Here is a 27583-nt window from a genome sequence, read left to right as displayed (position 1 = left end):
TATGCTAATAGCTGATGTTTTTTCGATTATTTGTTTAGTATATACTAAATTGAAGCATAAAAAACTCCAAACTCATGGGTTTTGCATTTTAATTACATCAGAGGAGGACAAGAGTGGTTGTGTATATATTAGGTTTCTGTCCTTTTGTTTTCAATATAATACCTGAGAAGCAAACACCACTACCAGAGACATTCTTGCAAAATGAAGGTACCTTTTATTGTGTACATTTTAGGGACATCAGTACCTGCAAGGCACACACCTGACTTCATTATGGGAACAAACTGGAGATATATATATATATATATATATATATATATATTGAAGGGAAATTCCTTTCACAGAAAGGACTTTAACTGCAGATAGACAAATTAAAGAGGGCTAAGAATATATGTGGGCTTTATCTGCAGGCTGAAACCTATTTCAGTCCAGTGAGTTTTTGCTTGTACAATGACTCATGAGTCTCATTAGCAAACTTATTCCAAATAACTAAGTTCAGACCATTTTTGATCCCTGCAGAGGGGATTGCACCACAAATGTCAATACAATGGAAACAGATTTGATTTATCTGTCATTAACTTATAAATTGCAGTTTTAATAACTGAATAAAATGAAAACAACAACAACAACAAAAAAACATATCAAAGAGTTTACAACATTAATTGGTGTGATAACTGTTAAGTCCATAATAGAAGGAGGGAGAAATGTACTTTCATTCTATATTGATATAAAGTATTATTGGGCTCACAAGGCCATGGGACTTTGGTTGCACTATTATTTGAAAGAATGTGCATGAATGTGAAACGGCTATCCACATACATTGAAAGTGCCGCTGATTACCCCAAAGAAACAAAAACCATGAAACAGACATCTATGCTTTTTCTAAGCATGGACAAGGGAACATATGTGCATTTAATGAATAACACCAAAGGTCAGTTTTATTCTGACATTACTTGTGAGAAGTTGCTGTATTGCTCTCAAGGTTCAAATCAGTTATGGAAAAATCTTCATTATTTATTATCTTATTGATAGATTACTGAATAATATCACACTGAGAGTAATCACACACACACACACACACACACACACACACACACATACTCTCTCTCTCTCACTCTCACTCTCTCTCTCTCTCACACACACACACACACACACACACATACACACAAAGTTAAAGTGGGAGATATGTGTTTTCTAATACTGATATCCATTCAAGAATAATACTGACGTATGGCACTCTAAGCCCAAGCAAAAATACGTGACTCCCACTCTTATAAAAATTCATGCAAAACTACTCAGTTCAGTTCAAAACACTTTAAGTTACAAGTTCCAGTTTGTAAAATAATTAACAAAGAAATGTAATCAACAGTTAGCAAAATGATGAGCATAAAAGCAAATTGTCTTAGTAGGAAAAACAGAGATTACCAGGAAAAATATGGTTTGGGTATTACTGATTTGGGTTTTAAGGTTTAAAATGTTTATGATCATATAATTCCTCCCCATCCTCTCCAAACCTATAGTTTCTTCCCATTCTGAACTTTAGAACTCAAGTCATTTTTCAGTTTCTGCACTTTTGCAAGTCCATTTGCCCCACTGACCATAGGTTGATCACTTACACAGGGAAGTATGGTGACTGAAACACTGTCCACATGTTCACAGTATTCAGTGTTACATCTGTATGACATTAACATTCTGCCCTTTAAAGGGTTTTTCACTCAAGAGATTTAGTGGACACATGTATTTCAAATACCGGGGGAAGGGTAAGACTAGATGTTTGTTTGTTTGTTTTTTGCGTCTTTTTTTCTTGCCACTCATTATGATTTAGCTTGTATTAACATTGGATAACTCCAAACTCCTAACTAAACCAAACAGCAAACCTATCATTTCCGCCACCAGCTTCTCTTTTACCAGTTTTTCTGCTTGTTGCCTTGGCATTGAGGTAAGTGTACATGGTGCAAGAGTAGGGAGTTGGGAGACTCCCAGTAACAGTTTTTGGGTCTTAGAAAGGACTTGCATAGTATAACAAAGGCACCAGCGGTTCACTTAGAGCAGCAGGCACCACACAGACATACACACACTACATCTCCTGTCCTTAGAGGATTACAATATGGCTGTAGACTCCATTCGTCATGAAACTTTGAGTGATGCCCAGTTGGTTGATGCAATGGTATGATACAGTCTGTCAGAAACACCCATACACTTACACCCAGACATACATGTACATCCTTACAAACTCTCATAGTGACAGGATCCTCACCTCAGTCTGCATTTACAATGTAGAAGTAGAAATGTACATTTGTTTGTTTGTTTGTGTTTGTGTTTGTTTCTGTGTGTGTGTGTGTGTGTGTGTGTGTGTGTGTGTGTGTGCGCGTGAGTGTGTGCATCCATGTGCATGCATATGTGCGCGTGTGTGGTGTGTACGCGTCCAAAAAGGTATCACTGTTAATAATAAAAATTCAACTGAACATACTAAATAGCATGCAAAGACATACAAACCAGCATACATACAAGTAAACACTCCTAGAAAAGAGTTCACTCTTTGCTAAAGCAGTGGGCTGATGAGAGTCACTGGCACACTTCCCTTTCTCTTCCTGTTTGAGTCAAAAACCTGAAATCAGCAGATCCATCACATTTTGCTCATCACTCACATTTTTGCTCAAACACACACACTCACACACGCACACACAAATATATGTCCTCAGTCATTGTTTTGAATCTTTTTTTGTTTTGGTTTTGTCATTCTCTCTTTACACAACAAACTCGGGCACCTCCTCTGTAGTCAGGTCCAGAGAGAAGTACTTGTTGGTTCTTTTGATAGGGAAAGGATGTTTGTTGTCACGGGTACCAGCACACTGGTCCCCAAGTCCCTGGTAGCCACAGCTGATGCCATCACTAAGTTCTTCAACACAGCCAAATGTGTAACTATGAGCAGTTTCCTGACAGAGCTCTGCCCACTCCTGACAATTCCTCTGGTACAGACGTACATCGTCCAGTGATTGGCTGTGCCGGTCTGTGGAGCTTTGTGACTTCCTACCAGACACAGTCTAAAACATAGATAAGCAAGTAATCAGTAATCAGATAAGCAAGTAATCCATTAACCACAAATTGACTAAAGTGATCATCTGAATTTTATGTCAGCAGTTCCAACATTACAACATTACAGTAACACAGTGCAATGTAGCAGATTTCAAAACAAAATAGGGATTTCCAATAATGCCAAACTGAGGCAAAATTTGAGTGTTGCACAGGACGCAGAAATTGCACATCCCTGTTTTATTAAACCTTTTTTTTGTTTTTTCATTTTTATATTGCTTTTAGCATGTTATTTCCTTTCATAAATACCATCCAAAATTGCCTTTTGACTGACAAAACTAATGCTAAATAGTAAGACTTTTGATACCAAGACAGTGACCATATTTAATGGCTTTTTTGGATTTTAGTTGAAATTATTATAAACAGCACCATAAATGAATGTACCTATTGGAAAAGGCAATATATAGACATGATTGCTCAAATATCGCACTGGCACCTGTGGCACACATTACTCTGTGTGTGTGTGTGTGTATGTGTGTGTGTGTGTCTTTGTGACCTGAGGGAGGGATTCGATGCTTTGGCCTCTCATCTTTACCACAGTCTCAGATGAACTGGATGTTGATGAGCTCACTTCCTTCACAACTAAACCTGGGTGTGCAACATCATCGTCACCATCACTGATGTTATTATTTTACAATATCCATTGATGTTATTCAATTGTAAATTAGATATACTGTCAACAAGAACAGGTAAAAATTTAACATAAAGGTATACTATCACATGTATCTTGGCTTATGCTCAAAAGTTAAATCATGATGGTCGCTTTTGGTAACTTTTTCCGCAACTGGTCAGTTGTAGATTGCAAAATCCAGAATTATTCCTAATTTAAGTCTTTTTTTATGTTTTCATTTTCTTGATAAACTCTACCACCAACAACATTTTATGTAAACCGCTACTTGCTCATTCATATTTTCAACAATTTTAACAATTTAAACAGCAAAACTGTTCAACACATATTAACAGTGTGGTTTAAAACACTGGTGGACATGTTTACCACATCTGTATCATTTTCTCTTCCACAATGTGACGGTATACCCTGTAATCCTATGGTCTCTGTGTGTGCGGGGGTATGTATAGAGCGTGCATGGTGCATGTTTATTACCTGAGTGTCCATTGCTTTGTGCAGACGTTAGCATGTCCTCAGTGATGTGAATGCACAGGTCTTGGCTGAGCTCCAGCGCTAAATCATGGAGCTCCTCATAGTCTTTGGGGTCATCTACCAACATCTCAATCTCTGCAGAAACATGTAGTATACCACTAAAATACACATAACTCTCACAATGAAGACCTTACAGTAACATACTCCAGTTCATGCTCCAGCGTGCCATGCATGATCTTATCATACCTGCTTTTTCCATAGCACACCGTCTCTCAATTCATACATCATCTGATGAATTAATTTACATCACCTGAGGAATTTATAATTTTCTTGGCTTTACACACATTGTGATTAACGTCCAAAACTGTTAAATCAGCAAACTCTCAGAGCTCTTATAAACAGCAAGAGAAACAAACATTTGAGTATATGTCCTACCGTCATCATCCAGGCACCGCTCCTTGCCACTGCTTTCAAAGCCAGACGTGTGTGTGCTGGCATGGCTGGTGCTGGACGAGGAGTGTGTGCGAAGTGGCCGGTGATGGGTGTGTGCTGGCGTGCGTAGGCTGTCGCTGTCGATGCCGGACGTGTGCGAGCTGCCGTGGCTGGTGGTAGAGTGGCGTGAGAAGCATTTGTGACGGGAGACACTGCCCATGCTGCTGCCGCTGGCACGCGAGCGCTGCTCCATCTGCTCCATGTCCAGCTCCAGCGCGTCGCTGATATACGACTCTCGGTACTGCTTCTTCTCTACAAACAAATGCAGACACACACACAGGTTAACAACTCTGTAGCATCGCCAACAATCTCTTATTCCCTCATGGCATACACACAGAATTCAGACAGACAACACATGTTCAATGCTGAGCAGGATTAACATACAACACACACCCACACACACACACACACACACATTTGGTTTAACTACTCGGCATTTGTCACTTGTGTATTATGTATATTAAACTACTTATTAGTAATAAGAATGTTCTGTTATCCTAAGTCTAACCCTAACCTTACGCTCAATAACCAAAAAGAAATGTGCTATTTTTAAAACAAAATGCAGCTTTTGTAAAAAAGCGTTTCATCTTACAATCTTCATCTTACAATCTTACAGGTTCTGACAAAGTAGGTTACTCTTTTTTATTCTGGTTGTCTTACATAGGCAAAACATCAAAAATGTAACAAAAAGTCACACACACACACACACACAAGTACCTTCATTCTCCTCCAGGCGGCGGACCTGCTTAAGCACCGGCTGAAGGTTCATGTATAGGCGGTGACTGTTGCTAAGCAACTGTAGGAGGTGACGTGACCGCATAGGACAGCCGGTGTAGTAGATGAGCTTTCTGGCAGAGGGCAAACCATCGGGCAGGATCTCGAACCTCTTACCCTAAGACAGAGGTAGTGGGAGAGCATACCTGATCAGAGGCTTACACATATCAACCACTTTATCTGAAACACCTTTTACCTACACTAACTGGCCACTTTAAGTACAACTATCTCCTAGGTGCATTTTAAACAGGCATATTACAAATTGTAGGCCATCCTTTGCCATATATAATTAGTCAGCTACCTTTAACCCCATACATTACTGCCTGTGCTTCAATCCACCGCTGACTGGATGTTATGTAGGGGTTAACCGCACGATAATATGTTACACTGGTATTAATGAATCAGGCAAAGCAGTGTTCCTGGTGTTTTATGTCACCACTGCTTTGAGGCAATGCAGAAGAGCTCTTATAATCTATGCTTTATATACAGAAATCCAAAAATATCTAGACAACTGTGGTCCTATGGTAAAATATTTAGCAATGCTGAAGAGTTGGATGATACCTAAAAAAACCTTTGCATGGCAACAAATATGCTATATACTCTTAATGTAACTACAAGGTGTTTCTAATAAATAATAATTTCTAAAGTGGGTGTGAGTATATATTATTTATATACATTAGAATCGGATTGTGCATGGTATGTTGTATAATTATATGCAGATCACACACTGTATAATTTGTAAGTGTGAGATGTAATACTGTACATTACAACTTATACAAGTAAAATACTGTAAATGACATTTTTGTATCTAGTAATTTTTCACATTCTCTTAATTCTGAATTAAAGTAAAAGAATTTGTGAAAAAAAACTGTATGAGGTACCGACCACAAATACAAGTTTGCCCACATTGGTCCAGGGGAAATCATACAGGAGTTGCCTCACTGTGCCCACGTTCTAAACAAAAAAACACCACAACAAAGATAATCAGTCTGTAAGATGCAGAATGTATTTTTTAAATGAGAAATCTTTTTTATGCAGAACCAAGTGATTGTTCACAAAAGCATTAAAACATTTTTAAAACATCTGACAATCCTTTTAACCCACAGGTAAACAATTAACATTTGTACTGAAACTGCTGAAAACAGAAACAGTAGAAGCACTGGTATTCCCAGTGACAATGATGGCCTTTTTATCTATTATAATGTAGAGTTCATTTACATTTCTTTTACATTTACAACATTTGACAGACTCCCTTTTCCAGAGCTGCTCATACAAGTGCTTTGTAGTCTCTAACCGATAGGTAAGTGTTAAGAATACTAACAGGCTAAGACCTTTTCATAGAGCCTGAATTACAACACACAGGAGCACGCATACCTGAAAGATCTGGATTCCACGCAGAGTTAGTCCCAGAGTGAGAGATGCTTCTGTTTCTTTCTTATCCTGAAAGACAAACTATCAGCAGGTTATTCTCAAAATTCTCTGCCTCTTGCTCCTTTTACACACACACACACACACACACACACACACACACACACACACACACACACACACACACACACACACACACACACACACACACACACACACACACAAACACACACACACAGACACACACACACAGTTCCTCTCTGACCTTGTAGAGACGATAGTAGTGGACGGCGACATCATCCAGGAGTGCAGCTTCTTTGATGTACTTCAGCTGAGCTTCTGATGCAGTCAAAGCAAACTGCTCCTTATGCATGATGGGAATGTGACGCAGAATATATTCACGTCCTCTCTTAGTTATTACCTAAGGAGACAGAGACAGAGAAAAGCGTGTAGTCATTTATTGATTAAATAAAGAAGAATATGCTCATTGGGACAATCAAGGACACTCAAGGGCAATCAGGGACACTCAAGGACAAACTGGAGCACTTAGACTATAGAATGCCAGTACTGCCTTATAGAAACTCACAAACATGACAGTCTCCTGGCTACAGCCATTTGCTACACATGAAGAAGTATGTATGTTAGAGCACAGCAGGGCACATCAAGGTGCTGTACTGTAGGGTGTGAAGACATAGTTGGATACGCTGAGGTGCAGGAGGGTTTATGAAGGAAGAGGTGAGAGAAATAAAACAGCCATACACTGCACATCAAGGAGGGTCAGTCAGCAGGCATCAGGAAGGAAACACCTCATATATAAGGATGCGTTTACACTTCTAGTCCTTCAGTTTGTGAAGAAATCTGATCTTTTGTCTATGGTGTTGATATTACACAGCCTTGATAATTCTGTATGTTTATATAAGTTTATACACACATTTTGGTTATGTCCAGTATATGTGCTATAATAACAACAGACAAACTACATCAACAAAGAATCCTATGTGCTGTTTCTCCTATATTTCATATTACTCTTACTGTAACTCTAATTGCAACTTTCAATGTTTTAGAGGGAGAGCTTTCAAAATAAGGCCAGGCAATGCAGAAGTGCTTTATTTACTGCTGTGATTTTTACCATCTCCTTGCTCCCTTAATGAATATGTTCTCAAATATTTAGAGGTTTCTGTATGAAACTTCCCATTTATCCTGGGATTCCTGTAGTATCCTGCAAACCTTAACTATCTTTAAAACATTATTTTATTCACTGCTGTATTGACTACCTGCTTCTTTTAGTTTGACTGTTGTTATCTAGAAATGTCTGTCACTTGTTACATCATCAATCCACATTCAACTTAAAGTTCAAATGAAAAATATTGGCAAATGCATACTGTTGATTGGAATCGGATTAAATACCACATACAAACTGCCTCTTATGCATTTGTATGCCTGTATGCTTGTACCTGAACAAAAAAGAAAAAAGGAATTGCAGAACAAGGGAAGCATCTGAAGGCATACTGGTGCAGTGCTCACCCAGGACGGGAAGTAGGCCTCCGGCTGGAAGTAAGAGCCAAAGTGTTTGTTCCGTTTGAAGTTTCCCATGTCAGCCTGCAGAGCAAAGGCAGCTAGCAGGAAATAGGCCTCCTCTCTCTGGACACACTGTGACTGCAGCACTTGCTTTCGCAAATGCCAGTAATAATAATACCTTGCAGTGCGGTCACTGAGAAAAAGACAAGGACAGAGAGAAAGAATATTTATGCTGCTGTGTGTACTGGGGTATTTGACTTAAAGTTTAAAAAAAGGTTTAAATATTCTCATGTCCAAATTGGAAGTGACAGTATCACAATACAGGAACACAAGACACTGTCATCTGTTTCTCATCTTATATTCCTATATTGCTATGTATGTATGGCGTTTCCTGTTACCTGATAAGCCTGCCGTTTTCCACATAGTACTGAGCTCTGAAGTGCACAATCATTGGAGGCCCAAACTGATCAATTCCCTTGATTCAAAACAGATGGACATAAACTCAGAATTAAAATGAACTCATATTGGGAAATCTAGTTCTAGTCCCGGAGGTGTGGAATCTAGCAGAGTTTTGTGAATTTCTTGCTAATACACAACTGAATAATTTAAACCACTTATCATTTAATCATTAGGTATAGTAAGTGTTTTTGAATAGGGAAACGGTGCTAAATTCTAGCCCTCCTGAACTGGAATTGGCACCACAACATATATCATAGAGAAGTGTGGTGTATGTGTGTGTGTGTGTGTGTGTGTGTGTGTGTGTGTTACCCTGCTGGCCTCTCTTTTCCACTCCTTTGGGCAGTACTTTGAAAGCTTCTGTCCCAGTTCCATATAGATGTGCTCATTATCTGGGATTAAAAGGGGAGGTTCAATAAAAATGTACACCTACACATAAATACACACACTTATGCATACATACAGCACACAGACACACATGAGTGCATGGAGGCCCATGTGCCTGTGTCTTACTTTGAACAACAGTGAGGCCAAACAAGTGACAGTCCTTCAGCCGGAGCAGATCACACACTTGCACCAACAATTCCTGACACAAAGTCTTCACCTGAGAAAAAGAAAGAAGACCTAGCATTCAGCACAGGAAGAAACCTCACCTATTATTACCATAATATTGTCGATCACATGCAAACTATAGTAGTTAATGTATAAACAAATAAAACAAAAAAGATCTCCTCTGGTTTTTTAATGTTCCAAATACTAGGACATCAGCCCTAACAAAGACTTTTTGGGGTTGAGGCACTAAACTTGTATTAGCTCAATACCCACAATCAGGCCACGACCACATCAGTGGGAATGCTCTGTTAACACTCCCGGTCAGAAACTGGCAAATTTTCTCCATTGCTAAAAAATGTTCCAGGGGAACTCTTAGTGTGTCAGCAGTAGCCCACATGTCAGGATGCGTGTATTTGGCCTGGTTAACTCACATTAACAATGACGTTGAGGGTGTCATCATTTGGGAGAAAAACACACACACAGCGGCGGTCTTGCATGGTCTTGTTGTTGTGGAACGTCAATTTGTTCATCTTTAACTGACTCCCTCCTGGAAACTTGGCTCCTTTGTGGAGCTCTGCCCCAAGAGCCTCCTGTTTATGTCTGCTCACACCTTTGCTGTACCGGGACCAGTAAACACACACATACAGTTTTTACTGGTACCAGTACAGACACACACACCCACGCCACTTTCACACCTGGTCCACTCCCTGTCAAAAAAGAGAGGGGGAGGGGTATGTTAAACAAAGAGACTAAAAAGCCACATGTATATAAACACACACACACACACACACACACACACACACACATACACACACCCACACACACCAACACACACACACACACACACCCACATATACACATACACACACCCACACACACACACACACAAAGATTTCTCCTCCAGCTCTGATCTCACAATCAAAGAATGTTTCACTCGCTGGTGACAATCTGAACATCTGCCTGCACAGACACAACCCTCACACTTATTCCCCTACTACACAGAAACACATAATAATAGCATGTTATCCGAAACTTTAAATTGGAAGTTTTCAACACTCATTTGCCCTTTTCTATAGGCTTTACACTCTCATAAAGTCTACTTCTTTATGCCCCTTAGAATGGTAATATGACGTGTTGAGCGCCAGAAATCACATAAAAACAGAATCAATCAGAGGGCCAAGACACATTTCTATATGTACTAATGTGACACATTGTGTGCAGCTTGCTGTGTGCGCATGTCCTGTTTGATCATGTTTTTGGATCAGCAGTGACTCTTTTAAACTTCTTCTGCCCATTTCACACAATGTATTATAAAGGACTTTCTTTGAAAGTAATCAGAGCTTAGAGTTCAGAGTTCTATACTACATGGATAAAAGTATGTACGCCAGAGTTGATGTGATAGATATGACAGCGTTGATAACTTATTTGTCATTAATATATTTAAATAACTTCTATTCAGTGACCAAACAGAACATTTCTCTATTTATTTTGCTTCCCGTATGCAGTACTAAAGTCAAACCTTTGGACACACATACTTTTTTACTTTTAATATTTTCAACATTAAAAAGGTGTAGGTATTAAAACAATGGAATGAGAAGTATTTATGAATATGGTGTGTTAAACAAATATTGACTACCTTAGAGTTTCTTCAAAGTAGCCATCCTTTACTCCGATGACAGCTTCGCACACTCAGATTCGTGAGGAAGCCACCTATGATATGAAATTCTCACATATGCTGAGCACTTGTAGTGTGCGGTACAAAAGTACTGAATTAAATTTATTATCTGAGTCAGCACTTAAAATTAAACTTAATTAGATTATTGTATATATAGTTTTGGTAGTAAATTAATCTATAGTCTATCAATCTTCACTATATTTGTCTTAGAAACAACTTTAAGCACAAACCATTAGTTAAATGCCTTTAAATCTATGAAGAACACATTCAGCCGGTGTCTAAACATTTGTCTGATGGCCTACTCTAGTTATATATTAATTTAGGTAATCTCATAATGCACTTCTTTCTTCTATATCCTTCATTCTCCCAACATTACATTCACACACATAATCAGTATCATGCACACATACCTCTGTAATAACACCAAACGTCTAAAGTTACCATACCACTGTGTAATTTAAAACCTTTATTTCCAACTTTGTAAAGTAAAAAAAAAACAATACAAGGACACAGACAGTGTGGGGGGGGGGGGGCTGTTCTAAATCTGAGTGAACTTGAGTCACTTCCTACCATTCAGCCATGATGACAACGTGGCAGAACACACACACTCTCTCTCTCTATCTATCTCTTTCTCTCTCTCTCTCTCTCTCTCTCTCTCTCTCTCTCACACACACACACACACACACACACACACACACACACAGTGTTTCTACTCATTTCTGTTGTGCTCTTTCTGCAAATTGCATGCACATATTCACTCAAATTATGTACACATCTGACAAGACATCTATGTGACTATGTGGCTATGTTTTATGTTAGTATATTAGCAGAGGGGTGTGAGCAACACAGAATAAAACGGCTAAGGAGCAATTCCAGACAGAGAGGAAATGAAATGATTTTGGAAAAGGAGACAAATCAAGATGGAGGGTGAGGGAGGAGTGAGTGAGACCCTGAGTGAGGGAAAGCGAGGAAGAGAGAAAGCATGTGCAAGACACACAAGTGCTTTAGTCAGGAGAATTCCAACCTAACATCTGTTTCTCATTCCGACAATGAATGCCTTTGATTCTGGACACACCACAAGGCCATACACATACATGCTACATCTCCAAGATATACAAAATCACACCACTACCTGTCACTGATCTTGGAAGAACTGCATCAACTGTATACAGACCAATGCACTTGAGCAGATTGTTAACTGAATGCAGTATATTAGTGAATTTATAACAGCTAAAACTGACCATTTTGATTTCATCAGAATGACTTACATATTCATACTTTCAGCACCCTTAGCACTCGTGTTACACGATATTGCAGTACTGAAAAAGTATCGCGGTACTACCAGCATTTTGGAAAAAAATTTAATCGGTACTTTTATTATGCGACTGGCTAATAAGGATCTGTCTCTTTAAGCACAATCCTGAAAGCGCGTGACGGTGGGGAAAACAACCTTGACTGAGTTTGTGATATGAGCAAGAATACTAGTTCAGAGCAACAGTAAAGAGAGCGTACCACTTTTTCGTTTTGTTCAGAGATTAGGCTTGAAGAGATTGCAGCAGCTTCAGCCAAATCTAAATTCACTGACAAAGCGAGCGCATGAAGTGTAATATGGATATATTTAGTCTTAAAAGTGAACAGATAAGACGAGCCACCTAAACACCAGCACGACTGTGCCAGGCAACAGGTCAAACCTGGCCAAACATCTGACAAACATCCCGACATTTTCAGCGAATTCCAGGACCGACAGGTGAGTTTACTTTTTCACTTCCGTTATATCAATGAAATGAATGCAGTGATAGAAAAGCCTCTCTGCAGTAGTAATTACATTTTTTTTATCCTGCCTCCCGAAATAAATACCTAACGCTACTGTTTTTCACCTAACTTAGCGCTCGTCTGATAATTAGTCAAATATGTCGTTTTAAATATCATTTTTCAGGCGGATGTCTCCTCACGTGGGAAATAGTTATTTTCGACCGCTTCTACTACCAGTATCCAGTATCATGGCGCGCATCCACCACAGGTACGATGCGGAAAAATGGTTGCTTGTTAAGTCACTCGACCATTTACTTGGTCTAAATGGTAAATTTCCCACACCTTCCACTACCTGGGAGAGCACTATCCGCAGGAGAGAAAAAAAAACTATAATCAATGAGAATAACGAAAGGCTCATTAAAGGGGCAATTATAATCTCAGCTATTGGTATAAATTCTTACTTACTAGTTTATTTCCTTAAAGATCTAATGTTTAATGCTGTTAAACCAACAGAACCGTAATATGTGTGTATATACACACTAGAACTCGCTTTTCCTGCACGAGGTTCGTTACTTAGGTGTAAGATGTTTCATTACAAACGACCCCAGATAAACAAATCCAATCCGAAGAGGTCCATGACGTCGTATGCAAAGAACAGCGTACGAGAGACTGTCTAGACAGTGTAGACCTTTTGTGTATAGTCTGTCTAGACAGTGTAGACCTTTTGTGTATAGTCTGTCTAGACTGTGTAGACCTTTTGTGTAGAGACTGTCTAGACTGTGTAGACTTTTTGTGTAGAGACTGTCTAGACTTTTTTGATAGTGCATATATAATTCAAACTAGTAAGCAAGTCATAACAACATTCCCTGTGCCCAACACCAGAAATTAATGCACACGTGCCTCTATATAGCCAAGTCAAACACAATTTTATACAGACATTATACATGCTGTTTAAAGACATTATTCGAAATCTTTTCTGAATCATTAGCCAGAAAATGACATAACCTAGTCCTAGATTATGATATATCTAATAAGTCTCATCAAAATGTTTTCTAGGTATGGTGTTTCACAAACTAATTAGATCTGCTGCTATAACAAATATATCACCATAATCTATTTCAAATTTTGACAAAAAAAGTTGTTCACAATTAATATAAAGCTCAATGGCTGAGCTGGCAATTAAAAACGAAAAAGATTACAGAGCCACAATTTAGGATAGGTTAGAGGTAAGTGAAGTTTCAGATTATGCTGCTATTTTAGTTTTAGGATATTGTCATTTTACCTTGAATATCATTGCTTTCTTATTTATAGTTAATAATAATTCTAATAATACATTAGTTTTAGCACTCTTCAATATCCCAAGGATGCTTATGAAGTAAACATTGATTTAAAAAAAAAAGTAGTAAAAGTTTGTTTGACTGAAAATGTTATCCAGGTTTGAAACAGAGCACAGCAATGACATTCAAGAGTGTTTCCCTTTTTTAGGAAATGTATGGAAATTTATGACAATATCCTGACAACACTATGCCTTGGTATTGCTTCAGTATTGATATTGAATTTAATCAAGTGGCTTCATTATTGAAGCAAAAAAAAAAAGTTGGTATAGCACTGCTTAAAGGTAATAGAAAGTAAGGATTTCCCTACAAAAAACACTATGATACCCATAACCCACAGAATAGCATTTGTATGAGCATATATTTTCCAGATTTGTGACTCTGTATTATCTATGTCATCTCTAAATAAGTAACTGTATTTATAATGAATGGCTGTGGTTAAAAGTCAGTCATTTCTACTAACACATGTTAATGTCTAAGTTTGACTTACGTTGCATGAATTTTGGTTTTGAATGCCAAATATGTTTGTTATGTTTTGACTGCATCTTATGTTTTGTCTTGTACAATAATGAGCATTAGTTTGGCTGTTGCGGACACTGTCATAATGAGATTTAGGTTTACACCACCTTCAGCTATCTAATGTTTCAGAGTCACAGTCAACACCTGCTGTCGGTTGTTTCAGAGTGATGCCTAAAACAATGCACTGAAACATTAGAGTAGCACAGTTATTAATTTATCAGTAACTCAATCAATCAAATCATATTTATTTCTAGAACACATTTAAAAACAAACAGTTAATAAAGTTCAAAATTAAGAACAAATTAAAAAATAAACTTCAGAAACACACTTAAAGAAAAACCAACAACACAGCAAAGATTTATAATTCATTACAGCAATATTTGCCTTAATAATAATAATAATAATAATAATAATAATAATAATAATAATAAATTGCATAGTACCTTTTTAAAATAAGTTCCTTCAATGCTTTACATGATAGAGATTTTAAAATGGACACAATTTCTAGTGGACAAGATAAAACAAGAATAAAATGAATAATGGTATCAAAAAGTGCTTTATTACTGTAAAATATATATAGGGAACAGAAATTTAATGCATTAATTAGCCTATCACAAGAGGCACATTAATTGATATCTTCCAATATCTGGCATGCCTATAGGACAAGAATCCAAAAATTTCCACTTAATAGTACTATACAGCAAATGAGCACTCTAATGATTCAAAGATTCTGGATGCACTCTAAGATCCCACCATCTCTGATATTCCTATGGACATATCCATTAGCAGCCTGACAAATTATAGATGTTACCGGTACATTTTATGTATTGCATTTATCAGAGCCTATATCTGTTAAACAATCATAATGATCAGCTACCAGTTTTCCCAGTTTATCAGAGAAATTTCACCTATGCAACAAACAGAGACCATTAGGAAATACAAACAATTGACTTTTTTTTGCTTAAAAAGTTATTTGACAGATGTTTATATCATGTGTTAATTTGACAGTCATCTTAAAGTTTGACTTACATGTAGATTCAAAACTAATACATAAATGCAACCACAGCAGGAATCACATTATTCACATAAATCTCAATGTTACTCTGACACCTATGTCATTACTGTGACACCAATGTTTCACTCAGTGCAAACACTGAGTGTGTTTCAGAGCCTAAAGAAATATGTTTGGCTGTGTAATCTGCATCACTTGAGCACTCAGTTTTTGAATGTGTGAGAATCCTGTCGTTGTGAACAGTATTGTTGTATCCACAATTGACCTTTAGAGTTAGGCTACTTAACACACAATGGGACTAATCTATGGACCTGTGGTCCACTCTGCTTTCCATGTGCTTTGACATCAGTCTCATTCATCATGCCTCTGGATCCCTAGGTTGTGTTCCCTGATCATTTCTTACATCATTACATCATTTCTTCTTGGTGGACTCATCTATAGTGTGAGTTTGGATCTTTTGCTTTCCACTTTTCTTTGCTAATCACTCTTTTACAGGTGTCCTGGTGCTGCACTAGCCTTGTTCCCATTAGTGCACATTCTTGACCTTATACAGCAATGTCCCAGTTTTCCACTATCTATGTAAGATATCTGAGAAATCTGTGTCACTGCACTGGCTTTACCAAGTCTAGAACCTTCTAAAAGCATGTATTGTTATTCAGCAGGTGACTCTATCTAGGACTACAAGTTCTACCTAGAGATGCAGCCTAAAGAGGTGAGTTTTGACTATGCATCTGTAAAATGAGGCTCGGCAGAATGTTCACAATCACCCCTAAGAACTTCCATATGGAGCTTGCGGAGAACCCACTCCCTTGAACAAAAGGGGCAACCTCTGTGATCCCGCACATCTTTACCAATGTGTTCTAACTTTAGCAAATGTATCTACCTCCTCATTTCCTGTCATTTTCTACATGTGCGTAATTATAGGAACCCAAAAGGTTTCATATCTGATCATATCAGTGACTTCAGTTGACAAACAGACAAACCTTCCTGATTTTAATCTCTGTTCCTGGTCAGGATTCTTGTAACTACAAACTGACTGTGGGAGGAGGGAGAGAATAGAAATTTAGATTTACAAAATTTAATTCACACATCAAGGTTATGTGAACCACAGCCATTTATGCACAATTTGGCACTAATCTTCAGTTTCATCACTCAGTAATATATGCTGAAATCCACAACTGAACTAAGAATTTACTGCATTTAGAAGCATTTACATGTACTGTTGGTGTGTTCAGAGTAAAGAGTGCATTTGTCATCATTGTGAACCTTGGTTATTCACATAAGACTTTTAGGTGTTTAATTAGTGGCTAGGCTGAATAACGTTATACAGCACCACAGGAGACCAAAAGGGATCCCCCTAAAAGAGAGAATGGTTACTTAGAGTATCACTGTTTCAGTGCCACCTACTGTACTGCTGCTAACAATAAAATAGTGTGACCCAGTAAGAACATGTGACTTAATACAGAGACATCTGGCAACCATGTGGGGGAAAAAAGGGAACAGGAAAAAAAACAAAGGAGAAGACAAGATAGAGAGAGAAAGAGACAGGGAGGAAGAACAAATGAAAATGACATGCACGTTGAATCAACGCGCCTCAACATGTTCTGATAAAGCAAGCAGGCCAACAATTACACACTGCTCCCCTCCCAAGAGCCTAGCAGGGTTTTTTTCCAAATATGCAAACATACACACATTTTTGGACCATTCGTGTTACGGTTCACAGCCCAGTCACACTAAAAGGTGACGGCCCCAAATAACTTGCAATTTTAAAAAAGCTTTGAGATCCCCACATCTTCAAGTGTCGGTTAAGTAACATCATGACAGTGACAACGGGTGCATTCTTAATCAATTTTATCTACATTTACATTTACGGCATTTAGCAGACGCTCTTATCCAGAGCAACTTACAAAAGTGGTGTCTACACCTCTAAAGGTGTGGACAAAGAGTCCACCAAATGGCAGATAAAGGTTACAAAACTGTGATTTGCAGTAATAGTAATGCCTACCTTGCCTTGGAAGAAAATTCAGCTCTCCTCTTTCACTTTCAATGCTATGTTCGTAGTTTTATTACTACAATCAAAGAAGACTCTTTTATTGTTTGTACCAAACTTTTGGCAGTATGCCTGTAGGTTGAGCGTCAGCTGAAACTAGTTAAGGAATCTACTCTCTAAATAGATCTTTCTAAGGTTTTGAATTGCTTTCAGTTTACTAGCCATTACTAACATGAAAGCCTCAATGTTGTTTCTAAATCAGTGCAACAAGCTAACTGGATAACATTAACACACATGTCTTTCCTTTTCTTGTTCAAATATTTTAACACTTCCTGTTTGGCTTTTGGTTCAGGCCTGCCATTAAAATTAGCAATAACAAATGTGACACAGTCTTATACACTACCAGTCCAAAACACACCACCCAAAAGACTGTTAGTTCCACAAACTAATCACAAAGCAAGTCCAGCAGTGTTGCATTAACTCTTACTGTGCCCACTGACATCTACACTGGTATAACTATTTAACACATTGAGTTGTCTTTGTAAATCTGGTAGTCACAGAAAGATTGGTTCCAGAGTGAAACAGAGACGATCAATTTCCAGACTGGCACCAGGCTGGGACATTTCTGCAAGATGATAACAACTGACAACAGAAAGGTTTATTGCCAGTATGTTTTTTTCAAACCGACCATTGGCATGAGCTTTAAGTTCCATGTGATTGTACACAGCATGGTGACACTAAGGCACCATCCACACCAACGTATGAATCATTTATCCAGCGTTTCCAATTACGTTCCTGGAGGGCCAAGAAGTTTAATACGGTTTATTGTATTTACAGGTTTGAACACACCAGATTTAGCAGATCATTATTAAGCCCTTCCTTGGCTAAATGAGGTGAGTGACAAGCTTTGGAATGGGAAATAAGTGCACTATACCCAAAAGGAGCGTTTATTATTTTTTGTCCCTAGCAGGAAGAATCCCATGTGATGTAAAGAAAATGTTGCCAATAAATGAGATCTTAAACATTTATTTTTTACAGAATTAGGGACATTTGCACATTGGCATCATTTTAGTTCAAGAACTGCTAAGAGTCATTGTGGAAAAGGAAAGACATTACCAGCTGAGTGAATACTGTATCACCAGAGGATGCAACATATAAAGCTGATAGAAATGAGATTGTCTGCTTATGGTGAATTGCATTTAGCATCAGTCTCATTAAACAGTATTATTCTATTTAATATATTGTTACACTGCCAGACATGCTTAAGATACCTGTTAATATTTGAATTTACTACAGAACTCCTATTTGTGCAAGAAGTCTTTTGCATATAAATAGCACACACCAATATATTAAAAATGTGTGTAGTATCTTACATCATACAGAACTATGGGGGTATTCACAAAATAGTCTGCTATGGTCCATTTGAAGTAAACACAGCCTGTGTTGAAATAAACCCACCCATCACCCTACAAAATCCACCTGATTGGTCCAAACTGCATGTGTTTTCTTTTAAACACTGCTAGGCTTAAGATGCCTTGTCAGGTGAGGCGTAATGATCAAACACACACACGCATGCATGCATGCACACACAGACTTCTCTCACACAAAAGAAGAACAGCTCAGCAAAGAAAAACATCCGGAGGCTGAAAAAAAGAAGGAAGAGGAAAAAGGAGGAAACAGGAGGAGGGAAAGGGAATGACCTTTTTCCTGTGTAGCCTCTCTCACAGGTGGATATCAGAGTATGGGTGCACATATACACAGTCTAACTTTACTAATTCATTCATTACAAAGTATAAGTCATGGTATTCCAGCTTTACTTGAGGCAAAATGTAAAACCAAACCCACATGAGAACTCACACACATGACACACTCGGCTAGTGACCTCAGGAAAGCGTGCACAGCTAGAAAATGACATGTCACTATAATTCAGTTACAGCCTAACACGCATAACATCAATGTTCTCACACAAATCTCATGAAACCCTACAGTCCTTCACATAGTAATTTAATGTGAAGATCAAAGAACTGAGCAAAGACTCAGTTTATCGCATGCGTCTGCATTGCTGCGTGTGACTATACTACAAAACAGTACTAATTGGACATCTACAAAATACAACACAGACAGAAACTGAAAGAGAGAGCAAGTGTACACATGCAGAGGAGAAAGGGAAACTGAGACAACTATAAAAAAGAAAGAACTGGTTCTAAAAGACTGGTACTAAAATGTTACTGGGTTTCCTGGATACAGATGAAACTTACTTTAGAGCTAACTGTTGTCATTCAGAATTAGATTTAATCCTGGTTCTGAACAGAGGATAAATGACTAAACTGATAATACAGTGCAGTCACACTGCGGGCTTGACGCATATAAAGCTCAAACCATCACAATCAACAATAACACAAACTTTGTCGGTCAGGGATTACTCTTCTCAAGGTAAAATTAAAAATATTTACACCAGTTTAAATCTGGAGTGTAAAGCTTAATCCAGGATTCACTAAATTATCCCAAATTGATGTTAACAAAACAACAATTTAAATCCATGGCAATAGTTTAAGAAAAAAAAAAAAAGGGGGGGGGGGGGGGGGACTGTACATGCCAACCCAAATCCAGGATGTTGACATAATGAGCATGTGAATATTTAAATCTAATAAGTCTATGTCTATAATGGGTGCATTTCAAACTTTCCTCATAAACATATCCACGTGTAGTGGAAATACTTAGGTTTTAGAGGTACGAACGAGAAAACTAAAATTAATATTCGTGGACCTACAGATAGTAGTGTTCGACTAGACTTGTTCAGAGAAGCAGCTTAATTGAGTGTTGGTGAGCTGCTGCTATGGTCTAATATTAAACTGGCTCTGTCCGCGAGGAGGAAATTGTGAACATTCCTGAATCCTGAAGCCATTTGGCTGCAACGAACAATCTGAGTCCCATGAAGCAGAGACAAGGCGTACAACAGAGACAGATTTCTACTGAAGACATACTAAGGAACTTCAACAAAACGAATAGGACTTTCAACTCTAAAAAAAATAATAAAATAAAAAATGTCTCGCACTGCCGCATTATCTGTGCTCCAGTTCACTGGCCTTTGATCGTAAGAACAACAAAACGTATGGTTATTTCTAGTTATCTAGCATGTTTATATCTAGTTATCTAGCATGGTTATAGATTTAGAACAGTTACTTTCCCCCTTACAATCACATATAGTCTAAGGCGAGAATAAATAACCAGGAGAGGATAGACCCGTTATCCAACGACTGGATCTTTAACATTCGTACTTTTAATACTTAAAAATAATTTTAGAGTTTTAGCCTTATTAAACATGGAAGTGGAGCAGTACTGTACAGCTTAGAGAGTTAGAGTCACCAGACAACATCTTTCTAAGAGAAGGCAGACTAGGTTCTAAAGAAATCCACAAAGGTAATGGTAATCCGTTCGACTGCGGATCAAATCTTAAAGTTGAAAATCAAGTTAGGCGGTTACAAGAAAAATGTACGCGCCTAACTGCCAACTGAAGAGGCTATTAACTCTTTTGTGTTGTGACACTTTTCCTTCAAAGTGTAGGTAACAGACACTGTCGTACCTTGGCAAGGCGGCGTAAGTGTCTGTATTTGCTTTTCTAAAGAGGTGCCCAAAACAGTAAAACCCGCTGTCTATTATAGGCAAATTTTTTAATTAATAGATTTTTTTATATATAAAAGACTATGCGGCTTTGCCACGTTGAATGTTCAGACATCTGGAGAACTGACCTGAACTGTCCTGACCGCTGATCAGACGGTTTCAGGCAGCCCCCCACCCCCACCCCCACCCCCCACTTCAAATTCTGCAGCGGTAGACTATCGAAAGAAAGACGATAGAGATTTGACGAAATGTATAAGTACGAAACTCACCCTTTCAGTGAGAACAAATCGGCAAGTTTCACACGTGAGATTAATCCAACGTGAACCAAGTAATCCCGTTTGTGTCTCCTTTTCGCGAAGGACTATTTAGCATCGACCCTGGAAAGGGCGCAATATGCTCTACAAAGGTAACAAGTTACGATACATGTGGAAGTCGTAGCAGGAACGTCCAACTGCGTCGGGATTGTGAACAGAAATATCGAGGGAAATACCGGGACGGGACCTCAGACCGTATTTCCGCTGACGGTCCGTAAATAACAGGACAGTCTTGTTTTTCGGTCAGGATATTAAAAGTCTGCACGACTGTATGAGAACTCTCCACCCCCGAACAACGGAGTTTGGTAGTGTCCACGGTTGCTTGTCATGCCTTTCGTCCCAACTGTAGCACTGCAGCACGGCTTTGGAAGTGCGTGTTTGCGGGGAGGGGTAGAGGAGCATGGCGCCTTCCTTACGCAAGCAGCGGGACCTCAGAAAACGATGACTGAGAGGGCGTGACTCAGTTGGGCTAGGCACATCGTCCCGTATTTCCAGTAGTAACCGAATGATGTAGAGTAGATTATTTAGCTATAGCTAACTGGATCACTTATCCATATAGATGAACACTCCTCAGTTTTGTTAATACAGTTAATACAACACAGGATTCGAAAGCATTATACTTAATCACTCTTGCCACTGAGTTTAAATGAAAAGAGTTGTGATTTCAAAATGAAAAGAGTTATTAAAAATATAACAATATAAGGAGTGAGCTCTCCCCTTCTATAAAATCCCCGATAACACATATTTCTACAGAGCACATAACGTGTTCCAGAGAACCTACTAGAACTCTGGATCATATTTCAAAGCAAATGACCATGACATGCAGAACCATAGCTATCTAATCATTATTTATGTTTGTGTGTTTGTGTGTGTGTGTGTGTGTGTGTGTGTGTGTGTGTGTGTGTGTGTGTGTGTGTGTGTGTGTGTGTGTGTGTGTGTGTGTGTGTGTGTATTGGTGGGTGGGCTAGATGCTTAAGAACACCTATGAGCAGTGTTAGGGATCAAGAAACTTAGAGGTAGGCAGACAAAATGTAAAACGGATTGTGATAAATTATTAAATAAGCACTGACTAAAATACATGAAAATCTTTCTTTAAAAACTGTTTTCACAAATATACATCGAAAGTAAACAAACAGAATATAATGTACGTTCTAGTACTCTATTTTCAGGCAAGCATCAGTGACATTCCCTGCATAACAATAAACTTTGAGGCTGTAAAATGAGATTTGTGCACAGCAGTCCAAAGTGAAGTTCTGTAAGTCTATGTGTATACAACAAGTAGCAGATAAAGGAATACTTAAGACAATGCTCAATTACACGGTACACAAATACAAAAATAAAATAATAATAATACTATACTGTTGCACATTTCACCCAGATGCTGTCATCAGATATACAAATGAAACAAAAATGCATTACAAATGAGTCTGAGGCTACATGAATTCTGTTCTACAGGGTAGGGTCAGTTATGCAGGTGCCAACATGAGCAGAAGAACATCTGCTGATGCCTATCAGCCTCAGGCTCCCAGTGCGAACAAAAGGGGGGTCAAAGGGAGGTAAGCACAGTGGAGATCTGAGACCCCAGCAAGATCCCACTCCTGCAAATGTCATGGAGGTGTTCATTCCCACTGCCGCAAAAACACTGTATCCAAACACACGTGCATATGACTAAGCTCCGCTCTACTGCACCAAAATATGCATCGCTCATCTGCTGTGCCGAGCCACTCTCAGCAAGACAGATGGTGGAAGAGTAAGCCTACACCCTGAAGGTGGTGGGGGGGGGGGGGGCAGGCGGTGTGAAGAGGTGGGGGAGGGGTGGAAGACTAATGAAAGACAAATTAACTAAATGAGACGATTCCAGGTCACAGGCCTGTGAGAGTGTATGTGTCTCCTTTGCCCAGTAGCAAGGGGAGTTCATTCACACATACAAAAAGAGAGAAGCAAACAAGCAAACTCACACAAACGCATACACACCCAGCATGTGGCTAGGGTAGAGGGATATGACCAATAAAACTAGAGATGCTGCATGCTTGCCAAACCCTGTAGCTATTCCCAGAGTTCTCAGAGCTCAGCCATCACGAGTGTGTTTGTTTGCAATGAACCCTGCTGTTTTAGATGTGGGGCAGTTTGCAAAGCTTTGATGCACCAACACATACAGGAATAATGGAGAAACACACATAACACACACACAAGCTTAACATATGTATTATTTTCTCACTTTCTATACAGATAGAGTTATTGACCTCATGGCTCATGGTTATGCAGCTGCTGTTTAGAATTTCATGTCCCTGACACAAAAACTTTCAACACTTATCAGCAATCTTAATTATCAGTAAGGCCAGCCAGATAGAGGCCTGAGACTACACAGAACCCCATGTCTCATAGAGAACACTCTGAGAATTGAGAGACCGTTAGAGAGAAAAGCATACAGGACAATATAGTCTGCATTTGGAACTGATCAAATAATCCTTTCAGTAAAAACTGTCTAGAGAGTATGGCATTGTCTTAATATACTACTACTGTTCAGTTACTGTTAATGATCAGTGATATTCCTCCAGTTCCCTTAAGTTCCTTCATTATAATATTAGTAGCTGCCAGAGGTTAGGCTTATAGGTTCCAGGCATTCATTTGGTAATTATTCAGGAATTTTGTAGAGAATAATTTACTGTTGTTTTGGGGTTCTCCGGGCCTGCGATTGTCGTGTCTAGTTGGGCAAAAAACAAAAAAAGACTAAAGTAAATATTTGACCCAGTGGAGTTTGTGTTTGAGTTTCGATATGCTGAGAGACCAGAGAGTTACATTAACACCATATCTGTTATAATGCATATTTGAAGCATTACGCTTTTGTCACTGTGACATTCAACAGTTTTTTTTTTAAATTAATTTCCGACTTCAGTTCTGTGTGCTCATGGGCTTTGGGCTTTTGTGTGCATATGCATATGAATGAGCAAGAAAGAGGTAGAGCTATAATATGAATAGCATGCCTGTCAAAGTGGTTTTCCTCCTGTTTATGATGGATTTTGCAAGTACAGAATGCTGCAAAAGAATAAAAAGACATTAACATGTTTGCTTTTTTAAAAACCCATGAAATACATGCATGCAGTGCAAGTAACCTCTTAGAGTGAGTTTACTTCAGAAGAACCCTAAGGCACTGATGCTTTAAAACCAGCTTTGACTAGGCAAACACACACACACACACACACACACACGCACACACACAGAGTGTGTTAGTGTGTGTATAGGGCATGAGTGAGACTTACTTTCAGCTAGGAAAATTCTGTATATATTATATCTGATACATAGTTTGCAAAATCTGTTACCAGATGTTTAAATATTTCAGACCAAAAAACTATTCTCCACACCTTTTAATATAAAAACATAAAAATAAATCATCTTTTTAATATTGAAATGTTCAAAATAATAACTGAAATTATGATGGCTTCAAGCCACAAATATAACTTTCTCAAGAAGAGCTTAATGAACTCTAAGACTATCACACATTAAAGGTAAGTAGCGACTACAAACTCTATTGGTGAATACCTTTTATGTGAAATAAACAAAAACAAAACAAAAAGCAAATAAATAAAAAACAAAAACACAATTATTAAATTACAAAAGAGAGTATAAATGTATTGTAATGTCTTCAGCTCTGCTAATACTATAGCATCCGGTTGAATGCCTAATCCTGACATTTCTGTTAACACTTCCAACAACTTTTAATTACATCAAGGATCCGGGGCTTGTTCTTGCAGTTGTATTAATGTAGAAAGTGTGTTATCACTGCTGCTGTTTGGTCCCTTTCCCATCTACATCACAGACCTGAGCCTTTGCAGTTACTAGCAGCATATGACTATGAGGCAGTAAAACTCATGCTTTGTGAACATTGATGCCCCCCAACAATAAATCAGCATAGTGAATTGCATACAACATTTGCTATTATTTACCATCATTACCAGAGTATATGTAATGTATGCTTTAAAATTTAAGTGAACTGATCAATATTTAACCAATTTATGAATATTACTATAGTACTGGTATAGTACTGGTTTGCTGCTTTTGTTAGTATTGTAAATGTTTTAATAATGAAGCCCTTCAATTTTCACTCTATTACAGAAATATACATGATATATTACCATTGTATTTTGGTTTCTTACTCAAGGTATGTCAGTAACACAACAGAATTTATGAAAGAATGAATATTTTCATTATTTTAAATGTTCAAAATTAGCTTTCACACACACACAAACTCACTTTCAGATGCATTGTTTTCACTAGAGAAGCTGAATCTTCAAATTATACAGGTTGTGGAACGAATCCTTCATTGGATCATCATTTTGTACCATCAGGACCTTCAGATTCCCACTTCTCTCATCAGTCATCTGACATCACTTCTCCCTCTGCCATCACTCGACAGTACTCCTTGTGGACAAATACACACACACACACACACACACACACACACACACACACACACACACACACACACACACACACACACACACACACACACACACACACACACAGGCTCTGCCCCCTCACCCCTCACCCCCCACCCCACCCAACACACATTGATTCCCTGACCCAGCTGCAGTGCTATACTTACTCTAATTGTAGCTTGGGAGCAGCAGGGTGGAGGTGGCTGACGTTGCTCTCATTGCTTACTGCGCAGCCTCATATACAGACTGCCTAACAAAAGGTAAATAGAAGAAAGAAAGCTTGTACACAAATCAAAGACTCAAAGAGATTCAACTTATTTTTGCATTTTCAGTGGTTTGTATGCAGCTTGAAAGACGTTTCTAACAGCAGGGATAATCGAAAATAAGAGTTTTGGATGGCAAATTAATTCAAATCCAAAGTCAACTTCACCATCTGACTCAGTATCACTGGTACCCATGTGATGATCAAACCTGAACCTGCAAATCACTGACTCATGACCCCTAATCTACTTCCAGTTTTCTGTCAGCAGGCCCCTTCTCAAGAAAAAAAATCTCCAAGCTGTAATGAAACATTTGTACCAATCCTTGACTGCTTTTACAGAGTTTTTATTTTCCTATAGGAGAAAAATAGTCAATAGATTTTGCTTTGATTGGAATTTACAGAATTTAGGTATTTTGAGACAGGTATGGTTATAGGTCAATGTTCTTTACAAGGTAAACAGACCTAAGAGGGTCAGAATTCTTGCTGCAGTTCAGTGTTAGGATCAGAGCACACAGCTAAAAGCCAGAGAGATTGAGTGATGATGTTGTCTAGATGGATCTGGAACATCACATATAACTTTTAAAATTCTTTCACAGGGTCACCATGGCTCTTACAGGTTCTTCATTTGTATTGGGTTAGAAGGTTATTGCAAGGTTTTTCTAATCATCATTATTAGGTTGTCAGTAAAAAAAAAAAAAACTTCTCAAGACATTTCCTCTAAGGTTAGAAAATTATTAGAAAACTATTGGCATTATCAGCTTGTTCGTTTAAATTGTTGAAGAAGCCATTGCTTTGGCTCAGAATGAGGCTGGGGTGGAGTGAGACAGAGGGGGTGGGACAAGGGCATAGGGGTGGGGTGATCCATGGAGCTTTAATGCTAAAAGCAAATTTTGCTCATATCAGATTGAACTGACTGTGCATATGTGTGTGTGTGGGTGCACGCATATTTCATGCCAGCAGCATTAACCACACATATACACACACCCTTAATATTTTTGACACATCATAGGCAGGTCTGAACCCATTTCAACTTTCATATAATTGAGCTGCCTATAACAAAGTCTAAATTCATGTCTCACTGAGGCAGTGTGTGTATATATATGAGTGTGTGTGTGCGTGTGTGTGTGTGTGTGTGTGTGTGTGTGTGTGTGTGTGTGTGTGTGTGTGTGTGTGTGTGTGTGTGTGTGTATGTGTACACATTCATATTGCATGTATTGAGGTTGGATTCTTTTGAAAGACTGAACATGTCTAAACATGTGAACAAGTAACACAGGTTGCTCCATGATTTAGTAATCTTTTCCTCTCTTTCTCTTTCTCTG

General features: G+C 38.4%; 1 protein-coding gene and 1 long non-coding RNA gene across 6 annotated transcripts; one reads left to right on the top strand and one right to left on the bottom strand.

The window, feature by feature from the left end:
- Positions 1 to 2380: 2380 nt before the first annotated feature.
- frmd6 (FERM domain containing 6) lies at positions 2381 to 25942 on the bottom strand. Of its 4 annotated transcripts, none has more exons than XM_027019794.2 (14): positions 25818 to 25942; positions 9781 to 10056; positions 9311 to 9401; positions 9110 to 9189; positions 8740 to 8816; positions 8348 to 8534; positions 7089 to 7244; positions 6830 to 6895; positions 6341 to 6409; positions 5399 to 5573; positions 4625 to 4933; positions 4193 to 4324; positions 3587 to 3678; positions 2381 to 3041 (listed from the first exon to the last, which is right to left on the bottom strand). In XM_027019794.2, exons 2-14 carry the CDS (start codon positions 9877 to 9879, stop codon positions 2745 to 2747), a joined length of 1830 nt encoding a protein of 609 aa, XP_026875595.2. In that variant the 5' UTR covers positions 9880 to 10056; positions 25818 to 25942; the 3' UTR covers positions 2381 to 2744. The 4 variants fall into 4 exon arrangements, with proteins under 4 accessions (XP_026875595.2, XP_026875598.2, XP_026875594.2 ...); XM_027019797.2 differs by having other exon boundaries at positions 9781 to 9964; XM_027019793.2 differs by lacking the exon at positions 25818 to 25942 and adding an exon at positions 21522 to 22064.
- On the top strand, positions 11691 to 19219 carry LOC113583448. 2 transcript variants are annotated; one of them, XR_003411292.2, is made up of 3 exons: positions 11691 to 13044; positions 16020 to 18298; positions 18469 to 19219. It is a non-coding gene; the product is annotated as an uncharacterized LOC113583448 (long non-coding RNA). The 2 variants fall into 2 exon arrangements; XR_003411291.2 differs by having other exon boundaries at positions 16020 to 18524; positions 18670 to 19219.
- Positions 25943 to 27583: the final 1641 nt, after the last annotated feature.

Source organism: Electrophorus electricus, chromosome 11 (assembly GCF_013358815.1).
Source record: "Electrophorus electricus isolate fEleEle1 chromosome 11, fEleEle1.pri, whole genome shotgun sequence".
NCBI lineage: Eukaryota > Metazoa > Chordata > Actinopteri > Gymnotiformes > Gymnotidae > Electrophorus > Electrophorus electricus.
Note: the sequence above shows the minus strand (reverse complement) of the source record. Positions and strands in the feature narration are given on the sequence as shown.